This window comes from Mollisia scopiformis (assembly GCF_001500285.1).
Source record: "Mollisia scopiformis unplaced genomic scaffold LY89scaffold_17, whole genome shotgun sequence".
In the NCBI taxonomy this organism is placed as follows: domain Eukaryota; kingdom Fungi; phylum Ascomycota; class Leotiomycetes; order Helotiales; family Mollisiaceae; genus Mollisia; species Mollisia scopiformis.
The window spans coordinates 493197-519544 of NW_017263597.1; the positions used below are offsets into that span (position 1 = coordinate 493197).

General features: G+C 48.2%; 5 protein-coding genes across 5 annotated transcripts; 3 read left to right on the plus strand and 2 right to left on the minus strand.

The window, feature by feature from the left end:
• Nucleotides 1–4368: 4368 nt before the first annotated feature.
• Nucleotides 4369–4896, plus strand: LY89DRAFT_135317 (uncharacterized protein). Its single transcript, XM_018205267.1, has 2 exons — nt 4369–4383; nt 4435–4896. The coding sequence occupies exon 2, from the start codon at nt 4593–4595 to the stop codon at nt 4854–4856; it is 264 nt and encodes an 87-aa protein (XP_018068664.1). The 5' UTR covers nt 4369–4383; nt 4435–4592; the 3' UTR covers nt 4857–4896.
• Nucleotides 4897–6450: 1554 nt separating this feature from the next.
• On the plus strand, nt 6451–7260 carry LY89DRAFT_567096 (uncharacterized protein; the record flags this gene model as incomplete). Its single annotated transcript, XM_018208547.1, has 3 exons — nt 6451–6639; nt 6687–6784; nt 6837–7260. Coding segments are annotated over 3 exons (711 nt in total), but the record flags the coding sequence as incomplete, so codon positions are not given.
• A 7136-nt stretch (nt 7261–14396) lies between these two features.
• Nucleotides 14397–16213, minus strand: LY89DRAFT_620692 (FAD dependent oxidoreductase; the record flags this gene model as incomplete). The annotated part of the gene is made up of 5 exons (XM_018210922.1): nt 15976–16213; nt 15590–15927; nt 15342–15538; nt 15093–15291; nt 14397–14995 (listed from the first exon to the last, which is right to left on the minus strand). Coding segments are annotated over exons 1-5 (1488 nt in total), but the record flags the coding sequence as incomplete, so codon positions are not given.
• Nucleotides 16214–16593: 380 nt separating this feature from the next.
• LY89DRAFT_650045 (Utp21-domain-containing protein) lies at nt 16594–20182 on the minus strand. Its single transcript, XM_018212089.1, has 3 exons — nt 19727–20182; nt 17018–19676; nt 16594–16967 (listed from the first exon to the last, which is right to left on the minus strand). The coding sequence occupies exons 1-3, from the start codon at nt 19844–19846 to the stop codon at nt 16639–16641; spliced, it is 3108 nt and encodes a 1035-aa protein (XP_018068667.1). The 5' UTR covers nt 19847–20182; the 3' UTR covers nt 16594–16638.
• Nucleotides 20183–20483: 301 nt separating this feature from the next.
• On the plus strand, nt 20484–25213 carry LY89DRAFT_671676 (uncharacterized protein; the record flags this gene model as incomplete). The annotated part of the gene is made up of 2 exons (XM_018213232.1): nt 20484–24515; nt 24560–25213. The coding sequence occupies 2 exons, from the start codon at nt 20484–20486 to the stop codon at nt 25211–25213; spliced, it is 4686 nt and encodes a 1561-aa protein (XP_018068668.1).
• Nucleotides 25214–26348: the final 1135 nt, after the last annotated feature.

Genomic DNA, 26348 nt, shown 5'->3' on the forward strand with positions numbered 1-26348 from the left:
GACTCGAAGCGGTGCCTACCGATGCCGACTCTGCAGGATCGATCGTATCGATTCCTAAACCAAATAGTCTAGTTGATGCCAACGTTCCCAGCATATCGCTTAGACTAAATGTGTAGAGCTGTATGAGCGTTATTGTACCATTGCAAGGAACGACACGCGCTCGCAGGAAACGACAAGTGATCAGTAATCACTCCCTCGATACGCCAGCGAAACGAGAGAGAGCTCGAAGCGACTTGGCGACAAACACCACTTCTGCGACTAGCTTTGTAACACCTGCAGCAAGGCTTAGTGACCTTTCCCACACTGGAGCAGTTCCCCTCTATCATCTTATTCCCCGTGTCTGAGCGTTCTAATAAGGTTCTGAGCCATGCAGCGTAAAGTGTCAAATGCTGTCATCGTCACACTTCTCTCGTCCATCGGATTGCCCAATGCAGATTTCCAGAAACCAGCTATTCCCTATTCAGGCTCGAATTTTTGATTACAGCAGCAAGTGCGGACAGTCTAGAGAGGCTTGACATAAAGTGGCTGCTCTAGTTACTGGACTAACAACCTTATCGCTGTCAACGCAGGTGTAAACGAGGGAACAACGTCCGTGAAACTGGGAAGTTGGAGGAAAAGGAATAATTTTCGGTAAAATTGAGCGAGTTGACCAGCACTTGGATGAGATTGAATGCAGGTGAATGTAAAGATACGATTGAGTTTAAGATGATATGCATGCAGACTTGAGATCGCACCTTTCTCACTTGACGAAGAAGTTGCAACTCGTCGATAACCGAAGAATACCGATTCTGGACCGTGGGCTTCCGTTCTCGGCAGTCACCGAATCATCTCCGCCACTTCTCGCTTACGCCTCCTAATCAAATTTCCCGAGGACGCCTCCATATCCCGACCTGCTCATACATACCGCAAATGCAACATTGATTAGTTTTGAGAGAAAAAGAAAAAAAAAAACGACAGGGCAGGGTTGGCGAAACCCTGATGCATGACACGCTCGAAAACATGTCAGGAGCCTCAATCCCGCCGCGGCATTTAATGCACGATGACGAGGCGGCACCGTTGTTGAGCGATGGATCGGACGGGCCGAGCGGAATGGGTTTGCGGACAGTGAGTGTGTGATGTTGATCATGCATGCTCGGTGCTCGCTGTAGGGAAAAGACGGAACAGGTAAATTGATGGAAGGGTCGAAGAACGAAATCGGAAATTTTGAAGGGCAGGGATGGGATTTCAGAATTTTGTTTGGAAAGACTAACCGGAGAGAGGCCTTTTGTTATGTTTCCTTTCTGGGCCTTGCGAATCGAGGTATTCAAGGTCACTTGGTGTTATTGTATCATTGAGAGAGCATGTAAGTCAATTTTTTGACTGTAATATGCTAAGTCGTGTTCTGCAAGAAGCGTCTTTGTCGAACATCGGCCGTTAACACAGCCAAAGTTACCGTTCAGCGACTTTAAACGAGAATTGCACGCGAAGTTAAATGGGGGTTCGTTGCGACCACGAGATTATAGTTCTGTTCCTCACCTGTTTCTGAGATCTACACGTTCTATAAGACACGTATCCACACCAGACACATATTGAAGGAGCAGGATACTGTGTTATCTCTTCTCGTGTACATGGAACGATGAGCCATTCAGATAACGGCTATTTCCTGTTTGTCCATAGTTCGGTCCATTGCAAACTGATCCATAATACGTAATTCCTCTCTATACATAGAGACTGGATGGTCCTAGAGCAGTGAGGACAGATCATCATATCATATACGGGACAATTTTCCAAAGCATCCTCGTCGATGTAACGTGTGAATTGATGTTGATGATATCTCCAGGAAGCCAAGACGCTATCAAAAACGGAGACATTCGGTCCCAGGAAAAGAACATCGCCAAATGTTGATAGACGCACTAAAAATGGCCCGTTGAGCTACCCCATCTTCTACCACGGGACGGTCACTCAAAATAAGCAATAGCAGATGTCAAAATAGGGTTTCTCCATCAAAAAAGGTTCTCGCGATGTGTCCTTTTGACATCACGGTGGTTCGAGACTCTGACAAGTATGCTCCACCTATTGCTCGGTCTGAGGTTTGATACACTGTATCGGTATTTTCTCGATCCACTACGCGGGTCTGGACAAATTCTTCGGTTTACACAAGACCCTAGGCAACGACTAAAAGCACTTAGACGAAAAGTACCCATTTTACGAGACTTCCGAGGAAGAAATTGTATCACACCTTCCAGTCAGGATCGAATATCATATCCCATATGAGACGAATTCACAAACATGTTCGAGAAGCAAAGTTCGCTTCCTCCAACGGCATGACGTGAACTAAAACGCGGCACACTAATACTTCAGCACCTTATCGGTACACCCACAATTGTCCACAATTAATTAACATCAATACATCAACACTCATACAGTACCACTAGTACGTTTGAGCTCATGATATCTCATCAAGATTTCAGAATACGTATAGTTGTTTGATTGGCACGTACAAGAATTATATATGGATGCGAGTAGAAAGAGCAAAGATCTTCTTTGTGTTAACGAAGAGACGTCACAATATTATGATGGAAAACCAAAAAAAAAGGTAGGAGTTCCGCAAATTAGCCGTTTTGCAATTGGGTGATTGGGAACGCTAACTGGTCCTTTCCCACGCAGGGGAACAGGAACATGGTACAAGCTCGTGAATCGTGAATCTCCAGAGCAATTGGTTATGTACTTTCTCCGTAGTACTCTACACCGTGAATGGAATCGCAGTACGGCAGTCATCAATTACTCTGCTGCCTCAATCATTGTTCTTTCTGAACATCACTGTCTCCCTTCGAAGCTATGGAGATAGTGATGAAGCCCAAGTGGTAACGCTAATAGAGATAGCTATTCAAACTGAGCCTCTCACGCAAGTGGCTTGCACGGCGGAGAAATTCTCGGCTCTTATTCCGAGGCGAGAACACAATTTCAACGACAGCTCGAGAGTAGAGCTTGTATAAAGCCCGAAGAATTTTTCGGCGATAGGAGTTGCAGACTTCTGCACGATGTACCCTGTATCGCCCGAGGACGGCGGAAGACTGAGCCAAAGCAAGTGCAGATACAAATATTGCCAAATTAAAAGAGTAAGTAGTCAATGCCGAGGCAGAAATGAAGTCGCAAAGAAATGAAGTTCCAAAAAGAAATTAAGTTGACGCCTCACTTTGTGCCATTGGATTCCATGTACAGAAGTACTCCTGAAGATTTTTCTTCTGCTAGGATGTTCCGTGCTAGGGCTCCACGAGGCTGAAGCCCAGAATCGTCTGCAGGTGGGGGTCGACTGCTAGCTTTCATGCAGGACTTCAAGTACCGCTTGACATGACGATTGTGGCCATTCTGACACAGAAATGGCACGACTATCAGCAACAAAGAACATTCGTACACTGTACGACGAAAGCACCCAAGAAGATGAAAAGAACTAATATTGCGGGGAATCGCAGGGTATGTCGTAGGCAGGGATGGTAAAAGGGAACGGGAACGGCCTTGGCCAGCATTCTTATTTTTGTGCAAAACTTATGCAAGCAAGCTCCGAAGCCGAGTGCAAACACCACTACCTACCTCCGACCGTCGCTTTGAGTAGCTGAAATAAGAATTTGGCGCTTTAAAAGGCTTGGCTCGGGGTTCACGCAGAGCCGACAGCCGACGGCCGACTTTCGACCTCGAAGACAAATATCAGGAGATTTGAAGCCCGCATTTGGTCCCCCTAGAAATGCTGGTTCAGGTCCCAGGTGATACCGTTCTTTAGGGGAATCGCATGATGATCTGAGGCATTTGTTGACGAATCTTGCGGAAACTCCCGGTTGTCTCTCTGGTTCCTGGAGCAGTTCTCGAGGGGCTGCGGTCCTCGTGCTCGTTCAGGGCACGGGCGGTATTTGGATCTCGGCGCCCAGTCCCCTTTTCGTAATACGGATATACGACGATGGATAATCAGAAATTGGCACCGAGGCGCAAGGGTATTAGTTTGCGTCTGGAGTCTTGAGACTGGACGACGATTTCAAGCGAAGACGGAAACTTTGAGGTTGTAATTTCCAGTGTCTGCTGCGGTTGATGACCACGCGTCCAGAAGTCTCGTAAGGGTATGTAGTAATTGGTACTGTTGTCTTGCGCTGAGGTTGGCGACCACTGGGTACGGCACGTAGGATCTTCCGTTTGACGAAGGGCCCTAAAAAGCTTGGGGCACATCTTATCGCCGTCCGCGATCAGAATATGCCTCACAAGGGGCTCCTAGTCTTCCAGAACAGTCAAGGAAGCGTGGCAATTCGGCACGGGTGCATATCCTGAATGATCGACGAGACCTCGAACACTGTTTCTTCTAAGCTGGCAGCACCGACTTTGTTGTTAACCTTTTCTATTCGGAGACGAGGTTGAGAAATGGAAGCCACCTACTTCATCGTTCCACTATCATTCCTAATGTTTCGTTACAGAGTTGTCAGACGAGGCCCACAGACAGGCCCAGAGCTCTGGGAATTGCTAATGCTTGCGCCGTCCAGGTACATCTCTAAAATCTTCTGAGGGAGACTTAGCATCATCTTGCGCCAGACCATCAAGTTCGAAGAAGGCTTCCGCAACGGAGCTTAGGTATGTTGGCTCCAGAATATTCGTTGAATGTCGCCCCGACCATGTGCTACAATTCCAGAGGTTTGGTTGAGTGGTCGACATCCGGGATCTACTCAAAGTCCGCTATAGCCGCTCCTAGGGGGACTTTTCTAGGCGCTTTCGCTCCGTCATCAGCGGAGGATCCACCGTGCCGACTGCCATTGCATGGAGTCGGTAAGTCAGCCTTGTGCGAACGAAAAGATTTGATTACACACCAGCAAGGAACATCTTGCATTGATTGGAAATAATATTTTTCTTTTTCAAAATTGAGACGCTCAGATGATGTGGAATGGTGAGGGTAATATTTTCCCTCTTTCCTTGTCAGAATTCAGGGCGGCCTTAGCTGGACATTTCTGGCGATGGATTCCGCGTCCAACCATACAGTAAGCGCGGTACACTGCTTACTGTTCAAGTAACATTGGTTCTGGGGATTGCAACTAATCTGATCTGTGTCAAATCACTTGCAGGTATCCCAAGTATGCCAGACGATAATGAATACCAACTGTAATATATGTGTTAGTGGCGGTATAGTGCTTAGTACATTGTCTACATTCATCAGGTAGCTCATGGCCCAAGCAAGTCCAGAACAGAATACAAAGGACCCAATCCTATTCTGTTCGTAGCCTTCAACCAAGCATTTCTGGCGTTGTTCTCTCCGACAACATCGTTGGTCACCTCGATGGCGACTCCTTAGTGAGCCCCATTTACAGTGAGCCACATACATCACGCGGCTGCAAACAGACGCCCTACAGTACGCTTAGCTTAACCTTGCCCAATGCACAATCTTATCATTTAAACTCATATCCACTAAGGATCTGTTTTATAGCCAGGAGCGAGCGGAATTTTGCCCCGTGGATCAAGACCTATCCCAAGGTGTGGAAACTCGGCCGAAAGACTGGAACTAGATTTAATGAACTCAAACTCTGAGAGAACCATCTAGTCAGAATCCCATTTGTGCCTGCACCAGGAACTCCGCGAAAAGTTGCTTTGCCCAACAGCTTTGCATCATGTCATAATAGAGGGGCAGGAAGAAACTCTGTCGTGCGTACGAGTAACAGGTGCCGGCCACGCTTCGTCCTACGCCCACGACAAGGTTTCGCAGTTTTCGCTGTACGAAGTTTCGAGGAGCGCGAGCAGCGTCCCAACCTGGTCCATGAGCATGCCGCTTCGGCGTTTACCCTGGTCCCGTCCCTTTCATTAAGTTCATAATTATTATTGCTGGGGGGTGCAACACGGCGACCGTAGTTCGAACCGTCGCAGCTCGCACATCGGTGTAAGCCAACTGCGCATCCGAGAACCAGCTACGCTAACCTCCCTCGCGCTCTTGTCTTCCAAGCATTGGGGCCGTACCCATAGCCTACTGTGATGAATGAATACAAGACGGTCTCCGTCTCCACTCTGACTCCTCATGATGCATTTAGATATAAGCCTCCAGCGTCCTGCCCGCCTGTTGTTTTTGAACATTCTACGGAACACTTACTGCACAGTACCTCTCCCATCCAATCACCGTGCGACCTCTATATCTCCCACCAAACTCCAGCACACACACGACCTCGCATACACTCCGCTGTTAGGTCCGCTCCGGTTCCCACGTTGATTGATCTTCAGGGTCTTGTGAAGTCAGCAGTTTCCCACGGCACGGCATCAACAAGAGTAGGCTCGGACATAACTAATAGCCCGACCATCCTTGACTGAGTTTATGATTCAGCACTGTCACATAATCAACGCAGCTCCACCATTTTCTTGAGCTTTAATTTATATATTCGTTTTGACGCCCTGATTCTTCAGCCTCGCTTGTCTCACCCTACCTGCGACTTTCTTGTATCTCAAAACATGTCTGGCTTACCTTCCCCTCCCATGGAGGACCACAAGTCCCATATCTCGAAGAAACAACTGTCAAAGTCGGCCAAAACATTGAACAGAACTTCCAAAAGATCAACACCATCACACGAACATACTTCTGTTGTGCTAGACGGTCGACATAAAAGAGTATGGAAAGCGTGTGAAAGATGTAGGATGAAGAAGACCAAGGTACTTGCTACCACTTTCCCATATTCTTACATTGCTGACCACCACAGTGCGATGGTGAATCGCCTTGCAAGAGATGTAAAGATGATGGATTGGTTTGCACAGCTGGAAGTAGAAAAAAGACAGAATTTAAACAATTACCTCGAGGGTAAGTTGTTCTAACATTTTCACTTAGTCGTATATTAATTGTTTGTTTCCAGATACGCGGAAGTTTTGGAGAACACCCAGTACGCCCTCATTGCAACAGTGCAAAAGCTTTACACGATGGTACGAAATGGAGAGTCATGGGAATTGGGCGACCCAGAATTGAACGATCGAGGGCAGCCTGTAATTCACGACATTGCTTCCAAGCTCGGCTGCATTCGACCTTCACCAGATCTCCCATACGCATTCCCAGAAGGAGAGCAGGACTTTGCGGAGCTGCAAGCTCAACTGACTGCGGCACGATCAGAGATGGCATCAGAAGATGCAGGAAGCAGGAAATACTCGGAAGACTCGTCGCATTCGCCGGGACTACAACGAACAGATAGGGCTAGCAGTAGTGAAAGCGATCACTCGAACCTCTCGCAGGACTACAATAAGAGGATATGGGCTCAGCAACAAGCGGCAAAGATCCAGCCACAAATCAAGCCAGCGCCGTTGAACATTGCACAGAGGCCGTCATTTGAGGAGGAGATCGCGTACCAGTCTCGTCCGTCACTCGACACGAACGGTTCCCTCCCTTCTCCTATTTACACTGACTTCCAAACCGAGTCGCCTATGTTCCGTAATGCTTCGCCATTTTCACCATGGTCGGCCAGTGATGAGTTCTTGGGTCCAGCACATGCGCTTGACCTCACAGCCCACTACATGAGGCAACAACAACTTCAAACCATTCCACGATCATCACCTTTGTCAAGAGGATTCGATCCAGACTCGATCAAAACCTTACAGATGAACGACGGGTTAAACTTTGCGGATGGCACGATCAGACCAGGGATGCTGGATTGCAATACTGGATACGATTTATCAGATCAAATGGACACTATCATGTTCACGGGAGACTACGAATGTCAAATGGGAATGGCAGCATAGCAAACGAGCCAGCACCGAGAGAGAAAATGGGTTGGGAGGCGACGAGGCGTTTTTGATGGGTTTATGATTTTGGTTTGGAGCGAATAATGATTTTGATGATTCCCATTCTTGTTAATACACCATCCTAACGTCAGGATTTGTATCTATAGAAGAGGTCTGAAACAGGTCTTTCATTCAAGCCGGAGCTGGTGCCACGGGGCAAAGAAGGCGTTTTGGACTTTGGAAAGGATCTTGGACTAAGAAGCAAAAGAAAGTCAATCGAGAATGTTGACGAGTCACTCTTCACTCCCACATGCACACATTCACACATTCACATCTTGACTTTTGGATGGAGAAACTCTAATCTCCGTTAGGGATCTGACCGGAAAGTGCTCCGGATATTATCACGCTATCCAATCATGGATGGGTCCGCGGGTTTTATGCAAAGTCTACATAAGCAAACAACTTCCAACCCCGCTACGCTAACGCAAAGCAGATCAGGTAATCGCCACGCAGTCTGGAACCTTGATTACATACATCCACCGATTACTCACTCCCTTACGAGCGGACACGGAGAGAGGTCGCACACCAGACAAATCGGCAGTCGATACCGAATTCACCCTTGCATTGAGCATCTGTACATCCATCCCACTTCCCACACACGCTCTTTATTCGGAAGTTATTGCTATTCACCTGTTCAAATACCGCAATAGATGAACTCGCAATGCCGAAAATTATTCATCTACTGTAGCTTTGCCGCGGCCAGGAAGGCTAACAGATTGCAGAGGCTAAATTCGTCCTGCGAAAGATTGTGATGGCCAAACTAGGATAAGTTTGCTGGAATCAGATCAACCTCACTCTCACTCATATCGAATCATGACCGGGATTGCGACACGCCTCGACACGCCCCAACCGACCGCCGACCCCCCTACCCTATCCTATCCTATCCTATCCCACCCCCATGCGAAATACGATCGTACAGATCGGACTCGCTTGACTACGGCCTTCTAACCTTGAAGTAAGCCATCAACTGACTCTACGTACCTGATTGATTCCATCGGCAACTTTCAACTCTCCAGCCAGCTCCTTCTGAAAGGATTCCAAGCCCACTACTCCACTAACTTCATCGATGCGAGGCAAGCACGATTTGATTTCTCTCTCTCTCTCTCGAGATCAGACCTCTTCATTCACAGCACGAAGCTTATCCCTATTCGCTCTCGAGCGCGGGTAAGAAGCACAGGGTTCGGATGGCTAGGTAGTACCGAGCCCGAGTCGGCGAAGAACATGCAAGACGCATAGTCCGCACTTAAGGCGGAGAGAAAGAGGAGAGAAAAAACTCAATCCCTCCACCCCTACAGCGCGCAAACCTCTCATTCATCCGCAACGCGAAGCTGGAGGAAGAGGAGGGAGCTCTCAAGGTTTGCTCGCATACTTTCTTGATTGGGGGTTTGCCAAGCGCGACAATTGCTGCTTTAGGATATTGGGTTCTGACTGTGTTTGAGCTGTGTGGAGTCAGTCAGTCTGCTTTGCGCAGTTCATTTCACTTGTTGCGCTTTTCCTTCTCCATTCAGTCAGGCAGTCCAAATTTGAATGGCTGTCGTATGTGGGTCGAATGCGATTTGGACAAGTTTACGGCGAGGTCATTCAGGCACCTGTGTTTTTTTGGCCCTCCCTTGACGGAGAAGAGATTCCCCCATCGTGGCTTGCGAGGCGTTTCGACTTCTCATCGCTCGAGCTGTACGCGCCAATCAGGGTGCAGAGGATCCGATCAACCGTTGTCAAAGGCTTGATGAGAGATCATTGGTTCAAAGTCCGACGCAAGTTGCGGTATTCGCTCGCTGAGTAGAGGGAAGTCGATAACAAACTGGCTGGGAATTGTGGCTTGAATCAAGTGCCACAGGGCTGCGTCCCGCGATTCTAAATCAACGATCGAGCAAACATCATGACTGACTCTTGGGCATTTGGTATCAAATCAGACGGTTGAGCTCGTTCGCTCGGAATTCTTGGTATACGCGTAAGAAGCATGAGAATCTTATTTCTCTTAGCTTGGATATCTGGGAAGTGAGCGATCTAGACCTTGACTCTTCAGAGTGAGGTTCGTCGATCATTCTTGTCATTTCTTATCTCCAATCGCGAGGATTCCTTTTGCTGATTTACCTTACTGTACGTTTCTTAGTGGGGGAGGAGCTGTGCCGCATCGAAGGTTCATCCGCCGCCACTGCGGCGCACGTTTTCAGTTCCACCGCCGTCAAGCTCTCAGCTCGAAGTTGCTTTACTAAGCCTTATACGTTAGCCTAAAGAGGCTTCGAGATGAGTATGTCCTCTTTTTTTGCTATGTTGGGGATGCGGCCGACAATGCGGAAGCAGCGATCCATGTTGCATATCAATCTGGTAATCAAAGAGGGTACATGTTGCGACTGAGTTAGCAAACTTTAGACTTGGGATGAGGGATTGTGCTGACGAGAGCTGGTCGCTTGTCAGACTGGAATCTTATATCAGAGGATTTCCCGCCTTGTATTAAAAACGAGAAAGATGAGACGACGCGGGAACGTGCTACACTATGATTAGTCCTTTGGACTTGACCAAATATTTTGGGGTTTATGATTACCCCTGGGGGCTGTGGTCGTTGGGATACAGTAAGTCCAACATCAAATTAATAGTCGGCGTTTCGGTTGAAATTGGCATTTCTTGTGCCTTATTTCCGCATACTTCTCTTACTCGTTGAATTGTACGAGACTATATTGCTTGGGACATTGAGGGGTACATTCCTTGGGTTCGTCGTCTTTCGAGGATCGTTAGTCTCCTCATGTTGCCCTCTCCGTGTCAAGATCTCAGCCAAGTAGTGACAATCAGACCCAAGGTGGTCAGAATTGTCACAAGCGAAAGAACATGCGCTGGCCTCGATATCGCACGTATACCGTGGTTCCAACAAAGATGTTCGCTTTAGAGAGGAACAATAGGGTTCTCACGTACACTTGCTCACGACTGGAACTTGTCCCGTCACGATATCATCTTTACCATGGCCTTGGGAACGGAAAACTCTGGTGACCATCAAGACTCATTCTGCCATCTCCAGCGCTGTTTCTGGAAGATATACCCATCTTGTGCTTCATTTCCGTAGCTGCCCAGCCCGAGATGAACGTCTAATTGTCAGCAAAGGCGTTCATCATGCGACGATCAATCTGACAAGAGCTGAACAATATGCAAGAATCATGTATCTATACCGAGGCTTCAGCCTTACATACGATCATACGTGCGTCTTCTAGTCTGTTCACTCGATCGTGAATCCGAAGTGACAAATCCAGATGAATCGTCCGCTCTCGTGTCACCATAAGCATTCAAAATCATCTTCAGATGTCGATGCCCGACATGCATCTAAAGACATCTCGGCCGAATTCGCACGAAAATACTTACTGAGTAAGCAAAAATCCAAATGAACACTTTACAAGGCAACTTTAGGCGCATGTCGTAATCTCCACTCCCACACCGAAACCTCGCGGGTCGGCCCTCAAGTCTCGTCTCTCTCGTAATCTGATCTGGTCTGGATAAATCCATCCCATCCGCCGAACACCACCTTTTCACAACAACCAACCTGCCAAAAGCGCCTTTGTCCTCCCCGAAATTACTCCGTACCACCACAGCGGTGGGGCCGTATCCATATTGCGGGGTTGATAGGGGCATGCCTCGCAGCACAACATGGACGTCATCTCGGAAGCCTCGGAAGCTCGCTGCGCAGTTATGAAAATACATAAAGTGCGCCCTCGTGCCGCTACCCCTTCCTTCTGCGATGGAATGTTTGTCGTATGATCGCTTTTCCAACAGCGAGGACAGACTGGATATGCAACCTTCGCCGGGACTTGACCGGCCCCGAAACTATCGTCCGCGAAAATATACCTGTTTACTTTGGAGCTGAAAGGAACGAACGGCATCTCGGAGACTATTTAATTCCGGTTCAGGCCCCCTCCGAAGATTTGAGTTGCACAACAGCTGCTGCTGCTGCTGCGCAAAGTGACCAGAGGAGAGGAGGGGGGGATATTTTCATGCCGGTATTTGAGTTTTGAGATTCCAACCCAACAAAACGGAACGACGAACGAACGCACGAACGCCGCGGCCCCCAAGTCCCCCACCCGAAAAATTCGTATTCCGGTTTTGTGATTGGAAGGTACAGTAAAGTGTCGACAATCGGGTGGCGTTTCGTCCGATTCCCATCTGCGCTGCATAAAAAAAAAGAGGGAGGAGAGGAGGGCGCAGCGAGCGAGACCAGACAGACTAATAAGGTTACGACAACCATACGCGCGCGAGCGATTTCGTTTCCGTATTCGGGGTGCGAGTATGCTGGCTCAGCTACGGCGGACCATTGCAGCTTTCTGGACGCTGTTTTTCTTGTTGCCTGGAATATGTAGGTAGGTATGGAATACGTACGCCGTGGCTGGCTGTGTATGGAATTAATCTCGGGTTGGGGTTGGGAGTGAGGGAGGAGTCGTGGTTCGGTAGGTCTTGGTGTTTTCTTGGGGATTGAGGAAAGGCTCGGCAGGAAGAGCTCAGCGAGCGCTGGTTGGTAAGATCCGTGTTCGTGGCAGAAGACCAAACCTGAAGTGCAGGTATTGGTGCCCCTTGGTAGAGTGTCTAATTCGTGTTGTGAAGAGTTACCAAGTGGTTTGTGGTATGTAATTGACTTGGTGCCAAGTTGTGCCAACAAGTTGGAGTTGGTCACTTTATGTTGCTCATGTGCATGCCAACATCGTTTGGAAGCTCGCCTTCCTAGTCGAAGGACTAGATTTTGCAGCAAGAAAGACAGCCATGTGTTCAGAGATATCTTGGTCGCTTAGAAGTCGGATCTCTTTCGGACAAAGCTGGCCTTGAAGTACTATTCTGGCACACAACCCCTGCTACGTGAGCTAGAATGTATCATATACGCTACCATATACGAGTCTATTTCTTAATACTACAAGCATCTTCATCAGTAATTTAGCTGTGTTGTCGTATTGTCACGAACTCCAAACTATCAATCACGTGGCATGAATTCAATACTTCACCTCATCCTTTCCAAGTCTACAGTTATAAAGCCTCGATAAAGGCTACGAGTGCACCTCCAATTTGTCACACCATCGATCTAAAACCCTTACCGCCGCAAGCGTGCTGGAATTTCATGCGACAGCGATGAAGAGTGCTGCCAACTTATCTGTTCTGAATACGAGATCGAAGTCCATCCTACTTGTCAACTGAGAGAACGTTCATTGGAAGAAGTATCCCTCTAGTATGCTCATGTCGAGCGTTTGAATATTTGGCTTTGAAGCGTGTAAACAATATCCCAATTGTTATATATAAACTCTCCTACATCATCATGAAAATTCTCGAGACAAATTACGATTCCATCAGAGTTTCGTACATGGTTGCCTTGCATAAGCAAAGCTCATAGAGAGACCTCAGTGCTCTTTGGGATAATACATCTTCCATGAGAGTGCGAAGCAAATTACTGCTATTTATTTCTGTGGAAGATATATACTTTGAAGGAGAAGTAAAGCGAATGGTAGTAATGTGTTAATACACCTTTCCTCCTACACTTACAAATACCTTATCACAGAGATTCTCATGCATCATTATCAAAGACCAAATCAAGTTGACCAAGATTTTCGGACTTCAGAGCGACACTTGACGTCAATATTACTACCCTTTGTTCCCGCAACTTCATGCCCAGAGGTCGGCAAGGCCACTTGACGTTCCGACTTTTGCTATTCAAGCGGGCCAAAATTGACCCGTAACAAGCACTTGTTCTCCTCCATGGTGACTCGATATTGACGCGTTCTACCTCTTCTCGACAGAAAGATTTGACACTTAGTTCGAACCAGTTGACGATTACAACTCCAAGTTGACGCGACTACACTTGAGTTTTTCCGCTCACCTCCCAAGGAGTAGCAGGCACCTTATCAGTTGAAGCATATCCAATCTTCAGTCTGGTCCTCTTGGCTTCAAAGTCTTTGACTCTCACACGCCATGAAGTTAGCGTTTGAAGCGAGGTTCGCTGAGGCCGAGTTGACTTGTGAATTGGTCTCAGGGGTGCCTGGTTGTCTGCCGTGGCAACTGATTGCTATACACTTTCCCTCCTTGACACTATATTGGAGAAAACTCCGTTTCTGACACGTGGAAACTTGTGATGGTCTCGTCGGAAGTCGTTTCGCAACGACCACTCGCAATCATTACCTTCAACGATTCTTAACGACTTAGGGATACCAGCAGACGTCCGCAAGTACTTCGTCCGAGCATCCTCACGCGATATTGCCAAATGCCAGATGTCTACGCTCGCGAGAATATAAGGCCATAGAGGCACAGCACAGAAGCAACAATTCTAGATTTTGATGTTGATGCTTATCGTAGGATCTTTGACCCAGAAATGAAAACTACCTTCAGTAAGGCTTCTTTCGCCATCTGTGCCAATGTAAAGCACTAGTCTTGATGGTTTGAATTAGAGACATGAGATCAGCAAAGATATTATCCATGTAGAAGAATTCGCTGTTTCAAACAAGAAGCGTAAACGTCAAATATATCAGTCTATTTTCGTCTCTTCATACGAGTTTCGTAGTAGACGGTCACAAAACAATAATCTCGGCTACCTCAACCAGTTCAGAAACTTTCTCAAGCTCAGTTATTGGTGGTCAGACTTTCCCAGCAGCCAAATAGCGATCAAGAACACCCACCAATCCTCACCCCATCTTAAACCCCCCCGTCCGATCCCTCCACAATCCCCCCGGATCAACCCCCTCCCTCACCCCTCTCGCCCACTCCGCCGTCCCCGCCCCCAACCTGCTCCAGTAATCCTGCTGAAAATTCGCATCATTCATAAACAACGGCACATACCCATCAACCAACTTCCCCTCCCCGACAAAGCCCCGTTCCAGCGCCCTCAACCCCGTAAAAATCCCCTTCACACTCTCATTGATCGCCTCATCATCGGCCGGAAAATCGTACGAGAAATCCACTTCGAATAATATGCGATCGATATCCGGCGTCAAAGAAAGGAGATCGCCGCCCTGGGCAAGTGCGTGGGATGCGAGACGGCGGGGGAGGGGTTGGAAGGCGATGGTGGCGACGAGGCCTGGGATCAGGGAGTTGGAGAGGGTGGTGTTGTAGTATTGGTCGTAGTAGGCGCGCATTATTTCGTGGCCGTGGGTGGAGGTGGGGAGGGGGGACATTTCGGTCATGATGGTGTAGATTTGGCCGGTGATTACGAGGTCGTCTTCGGCGGAGACGAGGGTGGAGTAGTTTTGCGGGCCGGTGGTGGAGAGGGTTGGGGAGAGGGAGGTAAATACTGAGGGGTGTTAGGATTACTTTGCTTGTGAAGGGGAGAATGGGTGGGGTAGTAACTTTGAGATTGAAAGGGGAAAAGAAGAGGGGAGGTTGTTTACCGTCAAATGTGCCAGGCGGAGGAGAAGCGCCATCGTAAAAGAGGAATAGGATCCAGATGTTCGCCAGAGAAGAGAGCGTTATTTCGTTAGTAGCGATGATAGCTGCCTTATCATCTGGATAATTCTCCGTGAAATTTCTAATGGCGAGAAGTAAATCATCAGTTTTATCAGAGCCAAATATAAGATTTCCGCCCCAGACCTAAAATCGTCGTCAGTGGCCCAGCTCTTCAGAGATATTCAAATACCTACTGTGCCAAGCGGATGTGTGATCAGGGTATAAGTAGTCACGATGCCAAAATTGTTGCCGCCGCCTTTGAGAGCTTTGTAGAGATCCGTGTTCGTAGAGCTGGAAGCTGTGACGATGGATCCGTTGGCGAGCACGACTTCCATTTCAGCAACGTTGTTCATGGCCCATCCGTACTGCGTGCTCAGATAGCTTAATCCACCTTTATTCATTAGCTTCACTAGCTATTAAAAGATAGAGAAAGGGTGATTACCTCCAACAATGTAGCCACCAACTCCCACATGCCCAATTCTGCCCCCAACGACGGTAACGCCATCGAGTTCAAGAGCTTTGATGACGTCCGTCCATCGATTCCCGGGTCCGACCTTGGCTGTGCTGGTAGAGGCATCATATACAACTTCATTCAAACCTTTCAGATTGATGAGCGGTCCGCTATCCACGCTGGAGTAATACTGATTTGGGTTGTGGCCTCCTGCTTTGATGGCGAAGGTCTCATTGTTTGTATTGAGAACGTTTATTATAGTTGCAACATCTTCGGAGCTGGTGGGGACCAAGATGCACGATGGTTGGAGACGGCCACAGTCTGAGGACCTGATATTTGTTAATTGTGGATCTACGCGTAGGAAAGAAGAGGCTTACCAGTATTCGAACTGGTCAGTGGAATAAGAAAGTGAGAGGGGATATTCAATTGTTATGTTTGTTGTGGATGCGATAATTTGACAAGTTGTCGCGGCCAAATAAGAAACGAATAGTAAAGGAATGACACCCAACAAAACGATACAAGAAGAAATCATGACTACGAAGATTTCGGGCTACAGGATGTTGAACACTCACCCATTTTGAGTCGAGATGAGGTTCATATAAAATATAAGCAATGTGATTCAGTGATAAAAAACCCATGCAGAAAAATTCCCACACCGAGGGACTACCCTTGCTTCACGGAATGTGCCTTGAAGATCTGGACAAGAAATGAATCCCGACCTGAAGATCGTACTTTGATATCCTGGTAGCTGACTGCCGAAAGATCAGCACCTGTGAGGGGCTCGCGTATTCGTGTTGTTAAGCGACGGTACATTGTCTGTTCCTGGAACTCTCCGGTTCGATAGAACCAGAAACAAGAAAAATAGCATGCAGGCAACATTCAAGGCTAGGAAAACAGAACAAGAGTCCCGGGGTACTCAACTTTATCACAAGCGACAACAAGGGCTTAAAAGCTAAAGCCGAGGCATGCAAAGACAACAATGAGACGCGGGGACCCCGCGTTTAAGACAAATCTGAATTCCTATTCAAGGATATTCGACTCTACCTAGGATTCCTCAGAAATCCAACAACACCCCCGCAATACCCCACCAAATCTCCAATCCTTGACCCTTCTTCCTCTTGACACTGTCTCCATCCCCTTAAAGCCTCAACTAAATGCTCATCGTGAGTTACAGCATCCATATGTAGTCTCAAAAAGACAGCCATCCACGCCTGCACCAATTCATAATCTCGTTTCTGCCGTAATCTACTCGTGAGTGCTTCTACAAAATTGACTAGCTCGTCGGATTCATCGCCTGGGTTTAAAGAGCGGATCTCAAGGTCTGCTGCTGAAGGGGAAAGTGTCTTGAGGTGGTCGATGAAGCGGGTGTCTGTACAGAATTAGTATTGTTTAGGTAGGAAGGTACTGGTGGTGACTTACAATCCCCGCTTTCTCCACCTGCTCTTAGAGCAACAGTGAAAGCGCCTTCAGAAGCAAGTCGATTCATTTTCATGATTCTCGATCTCTCTGCGACGGTATCACGAGTCTCCTCCTCAGTCGCAGCTAAGGGCTGAGCTTTGTCAAGAGATGGTAGGAAGAATGGTGCTTTTTCGGGAAGCTTGGGTGCTTCTTTCGGCTTATTGCGCTCTTTGATGAGATCAAGATGTAGAAGAGTCTTCCACTGGCTTTTCGGCACCAAACTCAATGTCATCATATCTTCACTCAATTGATCAAGCGAAAGTGTTGGCGCAGCATCCTCATCCTCTTCCACTTCATCTTCGAAAGCGCCATCAATGACACCTTGGCCACCTTCGCCAGAAGCTGTAGGTCCTGAGATCTGTGCAATCTCATCTTCTGAAATGTGACGTGTAGATACATGAGTAAACAGGCTCTTGTTATTCCAGATGTTGACACCAAGTTGACCTTCGCAACTCGTCGCAAGAAACTCGCCAGTTGAAGAAAATGACAATGCTGTGCATTCAGTCTCCGTTCTAATCGTATCAATCAGGTGCCCAGTTGGAAGATCCCAGACTCGAATAACACAATCTTTGGACGCCGCGATGATCCATCTTCCGTCGTTTGAGAAGCAAAAATCATTTATCGCCTGTTTACAGCCCCAGAGCTCTCTGATAGTCTTCTTCGTCTCCATATCAACAACTCGAATAGATAGATCGTCACACGACAAAGCGATCAAGTCGTTTGGAGAGTGATACCGCATGCCAGTAATAGAGACCATTGGATGCCAGTCAAGTTCGTGAACAAGGTTCCCTGTTCTGAAGTCCCAGAATTTGATCTTTCCATCTAGAGAGCAACTGATGACATTTCGATTCAACGAATCCACAACCAGTCCTGTCACAGCTCTCTTGTGCTTTCCGAGGCCTGGTTGAAAAGAACTCGAGGACTCGATTCCGTGGCTAGCTTCAACAGCCTGTAATTGTTGGATCTTAAGTTTCCTAGCCTGTGCTGGTGTCAATTTCGCAGGATATCGTTGTCGGTGGAGTCCAGACTGCAGATTGAACATGTCAATTCCACCTGTCTCGGACCCAACCACTGCGAATGTCCCACAAGGGCTGATGGTAACGCTGCTGACATTGGATCCATCTCCAGTCTCTAAAGCCCATCTACCGGCCTTTTTTCTGCCCCAAAACCATGTTCGCGCGAATCGATCATCTTTATGGCCTGTTACAACGCTCTCCCAGCCCGTAGTACCACTTGCCGTAGCATCAGTAGGCTTCTTAGTGGTGTTTCCTTTCTGCCAGATAGCAGCACTGCCAGCATTTGCTCCCATGCCTCCGTCTCGATTCAAAGACATTGCTACGCAGGTGATCTCTGGTGCTTTCAAGTCCTCATGAGACGCACTCGACTCATTCACAAGAGTAGAACTAGCAAGTATTCCCAACTTCTTTGCTTTCTTTCTGATGTTGCCCTGACTGAGTTCTGTACTTTGACCGTCTTTTCGAAGACTCCAACCCCACAAACTCCGGTCCTTTCCAGCACTTAAAAGCCACTTGCCACCAGAATCTGCACCATCAAAGTCTGAAGGGAGAAACAATAGTTTCGTGACTGGCGTTGCATGACCACTCCGTGAGTGAAGTATCCTTGGAATAGGGCTGAAAGGCGTCTCGTCGAATATCCAAGACTTCAGAGAGTTGTCCAAGCCACTGGTCACCACTACTGGTTGGCCAGGGAGAAATTCAACCTTACTGACACCACCGCCAACTGTGGCTCCAGAAGCGACTGGTGGATTATGGGCCCCTCGAAGTACACCCATGACCCTTCCACCAGCATTAAGATCCCAGAATGTGACATCTCCGGTGTCGGGTCCGGCTGTAGCCATCACACCTGGTTTTTGGCCATCCTCTCCTGCCCCCATATCGTCGGTCCGGAAAGATATCGAAGTAATTGGAGAGGTTCCACCATCTAGGTCGATCACGGTTTTGTCTTGCCGGATATCGTGTACAATCAGAGGTCCTTCAGAATATGCAATAGCTAGCAAGGAGAGCGCCGGAGTGGGTTGGAGTGCCGTGACAGAACCACAATGTGCGGCAGGAGGCATGATTGAATAGATCAGCTTTCCTGAACTGACGTTCCAGATTTCCACCGTGCCATCTTTTCTTCCTGCGAATATCTTGTTTAGGTAGGTCGGCATGCTACAAATCCCTCCAGCCAGCTCATTGCCGCCCTTGGGTGCTGCAGTAGGATAAAGAGTCGTGTAGTGTTCGTAGGTCGCAGATTTCCATACTTCAATCCGTGTCGAACAGCATGCAACAATCCATGTCCCAAATATCAAAATCTGCTTGACCGGTTGTTGGAGGTCGGTGGGCATATCGAGCTCTGCAATCTTCTTTCCCCGCTTGAAAACCCAGATGCCTTGGGCAGTGTCTACTCCTCCCCAGGCAGCAAAGACTCTGTCCTTCCATGCTATTGTAGCAGTCACATCTTCGGGTGTCTGTGGTCGAGTGAGGAAAACTAGATTGAGACCCCGCTTCAGGTCGTAGGTCTGCAGACATTTTCCCACGGAGGTCGTAATTTGGAAAGTAGTCTTTCCAAGGGGGATCGAGGTAAATGGAACTGGAGTCGAGGATACTAGACCAATTGTCTAGAAATGTTAGCACATTCATTGGGAAACATAATTTGCGCGCAGCATACTCGGAAAGGTGTGAAAATCTTCGACTCTCGTTGCGATCTTCTCGGCGCATCCGCTGCGTTGAGCCTCTGCCTCTTGACGAGCGGGCCATCGCGAGTGCGTTCAACCAAGGTAGAAGGCATCTTTCTGTTCGGCAGAAAACACGAAGATTCTTTATGTCGTTGTGGTTGAGAGATCCATCATGTTTACTCTTTTTCTGTTCATCGCAACTTTTTTTTCTGGCTCGAAAAGGTCCCCTGCAGATATTGCTTGTTCTCGCCTAAAGGATGATGGCGGGCAATGGGCGTGGGGGATGGGAGAATGAAACGTCAACATCCATTCCTTTTGTCAGCCTTCTTCTTTCTGCTTATATATATATATCCTCTTCATTCGGTCGTTGTATGCACGAACACATGTCTGCATTCACCTTCCCCCTCAAACAATTCCCAGCTCTCGTGTGTCTGGTGGCTTCCACCCACACCGCACCTGTCTCGGGCGGCTTTGTGTTGACGGGTCGCTGAAAGCACCAACGTCATTTCTGATAAGGGTCAAAAACGAAAGGAAAGTACCTCCGTACAAGGGGCCATTGACGAATTCGATTAGCTTTTGAATCCGCTTCTACTCTCATCAATCTCCTCTCCAGATTTTTCTTCTCGTCTCATCTCAGCTGTTCATCTTACATCTCATGTTCATGACTCTTTTCTGTTGCCTCTCTCTGCCAACTGGAAGACATCCCTGCTGACATGCTCAATTTTCATCGGGTATTACAACACCGCTGCCATGGACCAACCTGATAACGATGAAGGGGGGCAGACTAACCATCCTAGCACAACCGCAGTGGATTCTCTACCAAGCCCAGCACTCGAAAACCCAGAGCAGAAACTTCCCAAGACAAAGTTGCGAACTGCCTCATACGACCTGTCTTCAGCTTCGAGCATCAAATCCATGTCCAGCAGGAAGAGCCGATATGCGGATCCGGTACCAGCAGACATTCATTCGGAAAGAGCCAGTATATCCATGCCGCCGCCGCAACGGAGGCCCTCGATAAAGTCAAGAACTCCTTCTGTGCAGAGTCGTCAAGGATCAGAAGCTCTGCGACCAGCACCAGGCATACTGTCGAGCAGGAGAACAAGCAGGGAAGATATTGCTGTGGAGGAGGATTTCGATACGCCCAAATTATCTCCCAGCGTCATGACGGACGAATCGAAACCCTACCAATTGCCAGATGCTGCTCTTCGACAAAAGGCATCTATACCGGATATGGAGTCAAAGCGCATGTCAGTATCGTCGATGTACTCGTTGAACTCTGTTAGAGCGCCGAGCTCGGCTGCATCTGCAAATGGTTCAGAGCCAGGGAGTGGGATTGGAACTCGGGCTTCGTCTGGAACACTGTCACCGAATAAGGTGTTGGGTATCTCACAGCCAGAGACATCTGCTATATCTGTTACGACTTCGTCCTCGAACCAATTTGGAACCAATGGCAACGCCAATGGCCACCAACTTACCCCGCGAGAGTCCCCCGCCCATGCGTCAGAAATCGCAAAGCGAAATGCTGCCCACCGAGGAGAAGGTGCACCAAGATCACAACCACCTGGCAGATCCAGAAGTCGGGCGAAGAGACGTTTCAGTGGAAGCACTGCTGCAAGCAGCCATAGCCCAAGCAGCGAGAAAGGATCCTGGGCAAAGGAAGAAAAGCCAACACCAATCGGCGTCATTGGTGTATGTTCTCTGGATGTGAAAGCCAGAAGCAAACCAAGTCGCAACATTTTGAACCGTCTGATTTCCAAAAACGAGTTTGAAGTTGTGGTTTTCGGAGACAAAGTTATCTTGGACGAAGACATTGAAAATTGGCCACTCTGCGATTTCTTGATATCTTTCTACTCTGAAGGATTTCCGCTGGACAAGGCTATTGCATATGTAAAAGCCCGAAAGCCATTCTGCGTGAATGATGTTCCTATGCAGAAGATATTATGGGACCGACGGATCTGTCTTATGATCTTGGACAAAATCAAAGTACCAACGCCAAGGAGACTCGAAGTCAGCCGTGATGGCGGTCCAAGTATTCTAACACCAGATATGGCACAGCACTTGAAGGATACCACTGGCGTTGTACTGGAAGGACCGGAGGACGGTACGGGCGGGCAAACTATTCCTCCTCGGAAAGTCGAACTCCTCGATGATGGAGATACTCTCAGCGTAGATGGCTCTTTACTTGCAAAGCCATTTGTGGAGAAACCTATTAGCGGCGAGGACCACAATATTGTCATCTACTTTCCAAAGAGCCAAGGAGGCGGAGCACGAAAACTATTTCGCAAGATAGGCAATAAGAGTTCAGAATGGGTAGAGGACATGAATGTTCCACGAGCCATCCTGGAGCCAGACAGTAGCTACATCTACGAAAAGTTCATGAAGGTGGACAACGCGGAGGATGTCAAGGCTTACACTGTTGGAGCGAATTATTGTCATGCAGAGACTCGGAAGTCGCCCGTCGTGGATGGTCTGGTCAGACGCAACACCCATGGCAAGGAGATTCGATATGTTACCAGTCTCTCTAAGGACGAAGCAGCAATTGCCAGTCGAATTGCGGTGAGTTTTGGACAACGAGTATGTGGTTTCGACCTTCTCCGTGCTGAGGGCAAGAGCTATGTCATTGATGTCAATGGCTGGAGCTTTGTCAAAGACAACGAAGAGTACTACGATCAATGCGCAAGGATATTGAGGGAGATTTTCATTCGGGAGAAGCAAAGAGTGTCCGCTCCGTCATCTTCAGGCAGCATTGTCACATCCCCCACGTCAGATGGTATCATCAGTCCTATTGCACGAAGGGAAACAGGCGGCTTGAAGGATAATCATCGATCTGCTCTTCAACACATTCTTCAAAAATCCCCAAGCTTGTCTAAACTTACCGGACACAGCAGGAAGTCTACAATAACCGATTCTCCAGAGGCATCAGCTGCTCCTACTCCCAGAACAACGCCTCCGGGGGCAGACAAGGGAGTTGCATTGCCACCCATCCCTTCAACCCCGCTGTTACCACCACCAGCTATGAACTATCTGACTGGCAGCACTCCATCTACTGCCCCATCAACAGTCCCTTCAACACCAGCTCCAGGCAGTATAGCAAATGTTGATCCATTGCAGCCGGCAGCACCAAAACATACCTGGAAACTTAAGGGGATGGTGTCTGTGATCCGCCATGCTGATAGAACACCGAAGCAGAAGTACAAGTTCACGTTTCACACTAAACCATTTATCGACCTTCTCAAAGGTCACCAGGAAGAGGTCTTACTCACTGGTGAAGCTGCCCTTGATAGTGTTATGGCTGCCGTCGACATCGCTTTGCATGAAGGAGTGGAGGACCGAGAGAAACTACGCACTTTACGTAATGTATTGGTCAAGAAAGGAGGTTGGGCGGGAACAAAAGTTCAAATCAAGCCAATGTTTAGGAAGAGAAAGCCAGAGGAGATCTTCACCATGACAGCTTTGAGCGAGGATGAAGCCAAAGCAGCAGATGCTAAGCTTCAAGAAGAGGAAAGCAAGAAACAGGAGAGACCGCAATTGTCTGCAATAGAAACACCAGTGTCGCCCACTGATGAAAGCGACGGAGCAATGAACAGATCGCCACATCGACAAGACTCATTGTCAGGTATCACTCTGTCTCGAATAACTGCAGCAGAAAACAGCCTGGCGCTCGAGAAGCTTCAGTTGATTGTCAAGTGGGGTGGCGAGCCAACTCATTCTGCAAGATACCAAGCACAAGAACTTGGTGAGAACATGCGAAACGACCTGATGCTGATGAATAGAGAGGTTCTCGAGGAGGTGCATGTGTTTAGCAGCTCTGAACGTCGGGTCACAACGAGTGCACAAATCTGGGCGTCCGCGTTCACGGATCATCAGGATCTTCCCGCAGACTTCATAACCATTCGCAAGGACCTTCTTGATGACTCCAATGCTGCGAAGGATGAGATGGACAAGGTCAAGAAGAAGCTGAAAACTCTGCTTCGTCAGGGGAGCGAAGCACCACCACAGTTTGCTTGGCCCACGAACATGCCAGAGCCTTCTATCGTACAGAGATACGTGGTCCAGCTGATGAAGTTCCACCGCAGGGTCATGCGCCACAATTACAACAAGCTGTATGGCGGCGCCTCCTCATCGCTTAACGCAATTGCGAACCCCGGAGACAAGGACAAGTCCGAAACGTCGTCTGTCAGTAGCGCTATGTCTCAAGCCACAGCAACAAGTAGCATTCAAGCGCGCTGGTGTTGTGGTGAAGACGCCGAGCTGTTCAAGGAGCGTTGGGAGAAACTGTTCAGCGAATTCTGCGATGGGGAGAAGGTAGATCCCAGCAAGATATCAGAGCTTTATGACACCATGAAGTTCGATGCCCTCCACAATCGACAATTTCTCGAGTGGGTCTTCACGCCTAGCAAGAGCATTCTTGCTGAAGAGGAAGAGGCTATTGCGGGCGAGTCGAAAGGATTGGAGAAGGAGAAGGAACAGCCCAAAGATCCTGCTGCAGTGGTTTCCAAAGATTCTGACGACTTGGAGACCAGCAGAAGTCTTCATAGGCGGATGTTCAGGCGTCGCTCAGTAATGACGGGTGCCAAAGTTGAAGAACCTCCTGAACAATACTTCCGTCTGTTTACTGGTAGCAGCCAGACTAAAGCAAAGACTGATGCAAGACTTGAGAAGCTGCGAGAGCTTTACAAGCTTGCCAAAGTCCTGTTCGACTATATCTGTCCACAGGAGTATGGCATGACGGATGCTGAGAAGTTGGAGATTGGTCTGCTAACATCACTTCCTTTGCTCAAGGTCAGTGACTTGCTCAGTCTCGTGACGTTGCTAATCAGTAGTAGGAAATCGTGGAAGATCTTGAGGAGATGCAGGCATCTGATGATGCAAAATCGTTTGTATACTTCACGAAGGAGTCTCATATTTACACTCTGCTCAACTGTGTCCTCGAAGGGGGCATACCTACGAAGATCAAGCGTAGTGCCATCCCGGAGCTCGATTATCTCTCGCATATCTGCTTCGAGTTGTACGAATCTGAGAATAAAACACCTCCTGATGTGCAGGATGTTGCCAAGTATGCTTACAGCATCCGCATTACCATCAGTCCCGGATGCCACACGTTCGACCCACTAGACGTCCAACTCGATAGCAAGCATTGTATCAGCTGTGCCCCACGACGCAGCTTGACGGCGCATGGAGACTGGAAGGAGGTGATCGAAACCTTGAGAGCAAAATTCCATCAGTATGTATTGATCCATACCCCAGAAAAGGATCTCAAGCTAACCAGCACAATCAGGGTCAAACTCCCAAAAAGCTTCCTAGCAGTTAATCTGAGCGAGTCTCACGCATTCCACAAGAAAGAGGACACGGACCCAGATGCCATCTCAACAATCGCGGAGATGAAGGCCCAAATCAGCGCAGAAGATACCGTGCCGCAAGCCCCACATGAGCAAGTACCGGATGTTGAGGCTGAGAATCCGCCTTCGCCAACGTCGTGAGCAGGATGACCGAAGTTGATACTTTTTCTTTTCTCGATTAAACCCCTACACCGTCAGACTCGGTCTTATTCCCGATGATCGTGATGCCTCACTCACCGCTGATTGACGGGTATTTGACCGAGTTTCGGTAGGGAAGGCATAGATATGATGTATCGTTTTTGCGACGGTGGGTAGTGCCGAGATGGCCGACCGTTGGAGAGAGATAACATCCATGGGTCTAGAAGAAATGCATTTTTCTGTCTCTCTCTCTCGTGTTTTGGGGTTGGGTTATGGGGGCATAGTATAGCATGCATGTATGGTATGGAGCGGATGGATGGCATAACGTACTTAAGACGGGTGGGATATAGCTTTGGTTTTATCCGGCACCCATGCTAGAGGGGATTGTGGAGAGCATAGAAAGAACAACAACAGAGGATAGAAAAAGATTATACAGTAGAGGCATGAATGAATGAGTGAATGATATGTCGCTTGCTTGCTTCCTTCCTTATATCATATGATGTGATTGATAGCTTGTGCGACGACCGATCGATCGGACGGATGATGGAAATCCGATGCATCGAATGGGAAAAAAACACACGAAACTTTGAGATGTGATGAGAGAGGGAGAGAGAGAGAGAGGCGTTTTGTGTCTCGGACCCTGCATATCGATTTTAAGCCACTCACTTACTTCAGGGTCTGGATTTCTGTTGTTGTCTTGATGTTGGAAGAACATAATAAAATCACGATTCCATTCCCCTCTGACTGGTTGCGAATTACGAGGTCAACCGGGGGATGTACAATATGTGAAGTGTCAAGCGGAAGGAAAATCTATGCAGTCAGTCAATCAGTCAGTCAGTCAGTCGGAGAAACATGGTTCCGGAGGTAGGTAGGTAGGTAATCGGGGCCTGCGGGCGGAGGAAAGATGATGAAAGGAAGAGAGAGAGAGAGAGAGAGAGAGAGAGAGAGAGAGAGAGAGAGAGAGGCTCGAACAGTGAGGTTCAAATGTCGTACGATAGATATGCCGGTCATGCCGTAGCCTCATTTTTGTTTTTGCGGGTGCGTGGGAGGGATTCTATTCTTTTCTTAGAAATTCCTTCCTTGATCAATCACGGCATGAGGACGTGGCTTGCGAGCATGGCTTCGAGAGAGAGAGAGA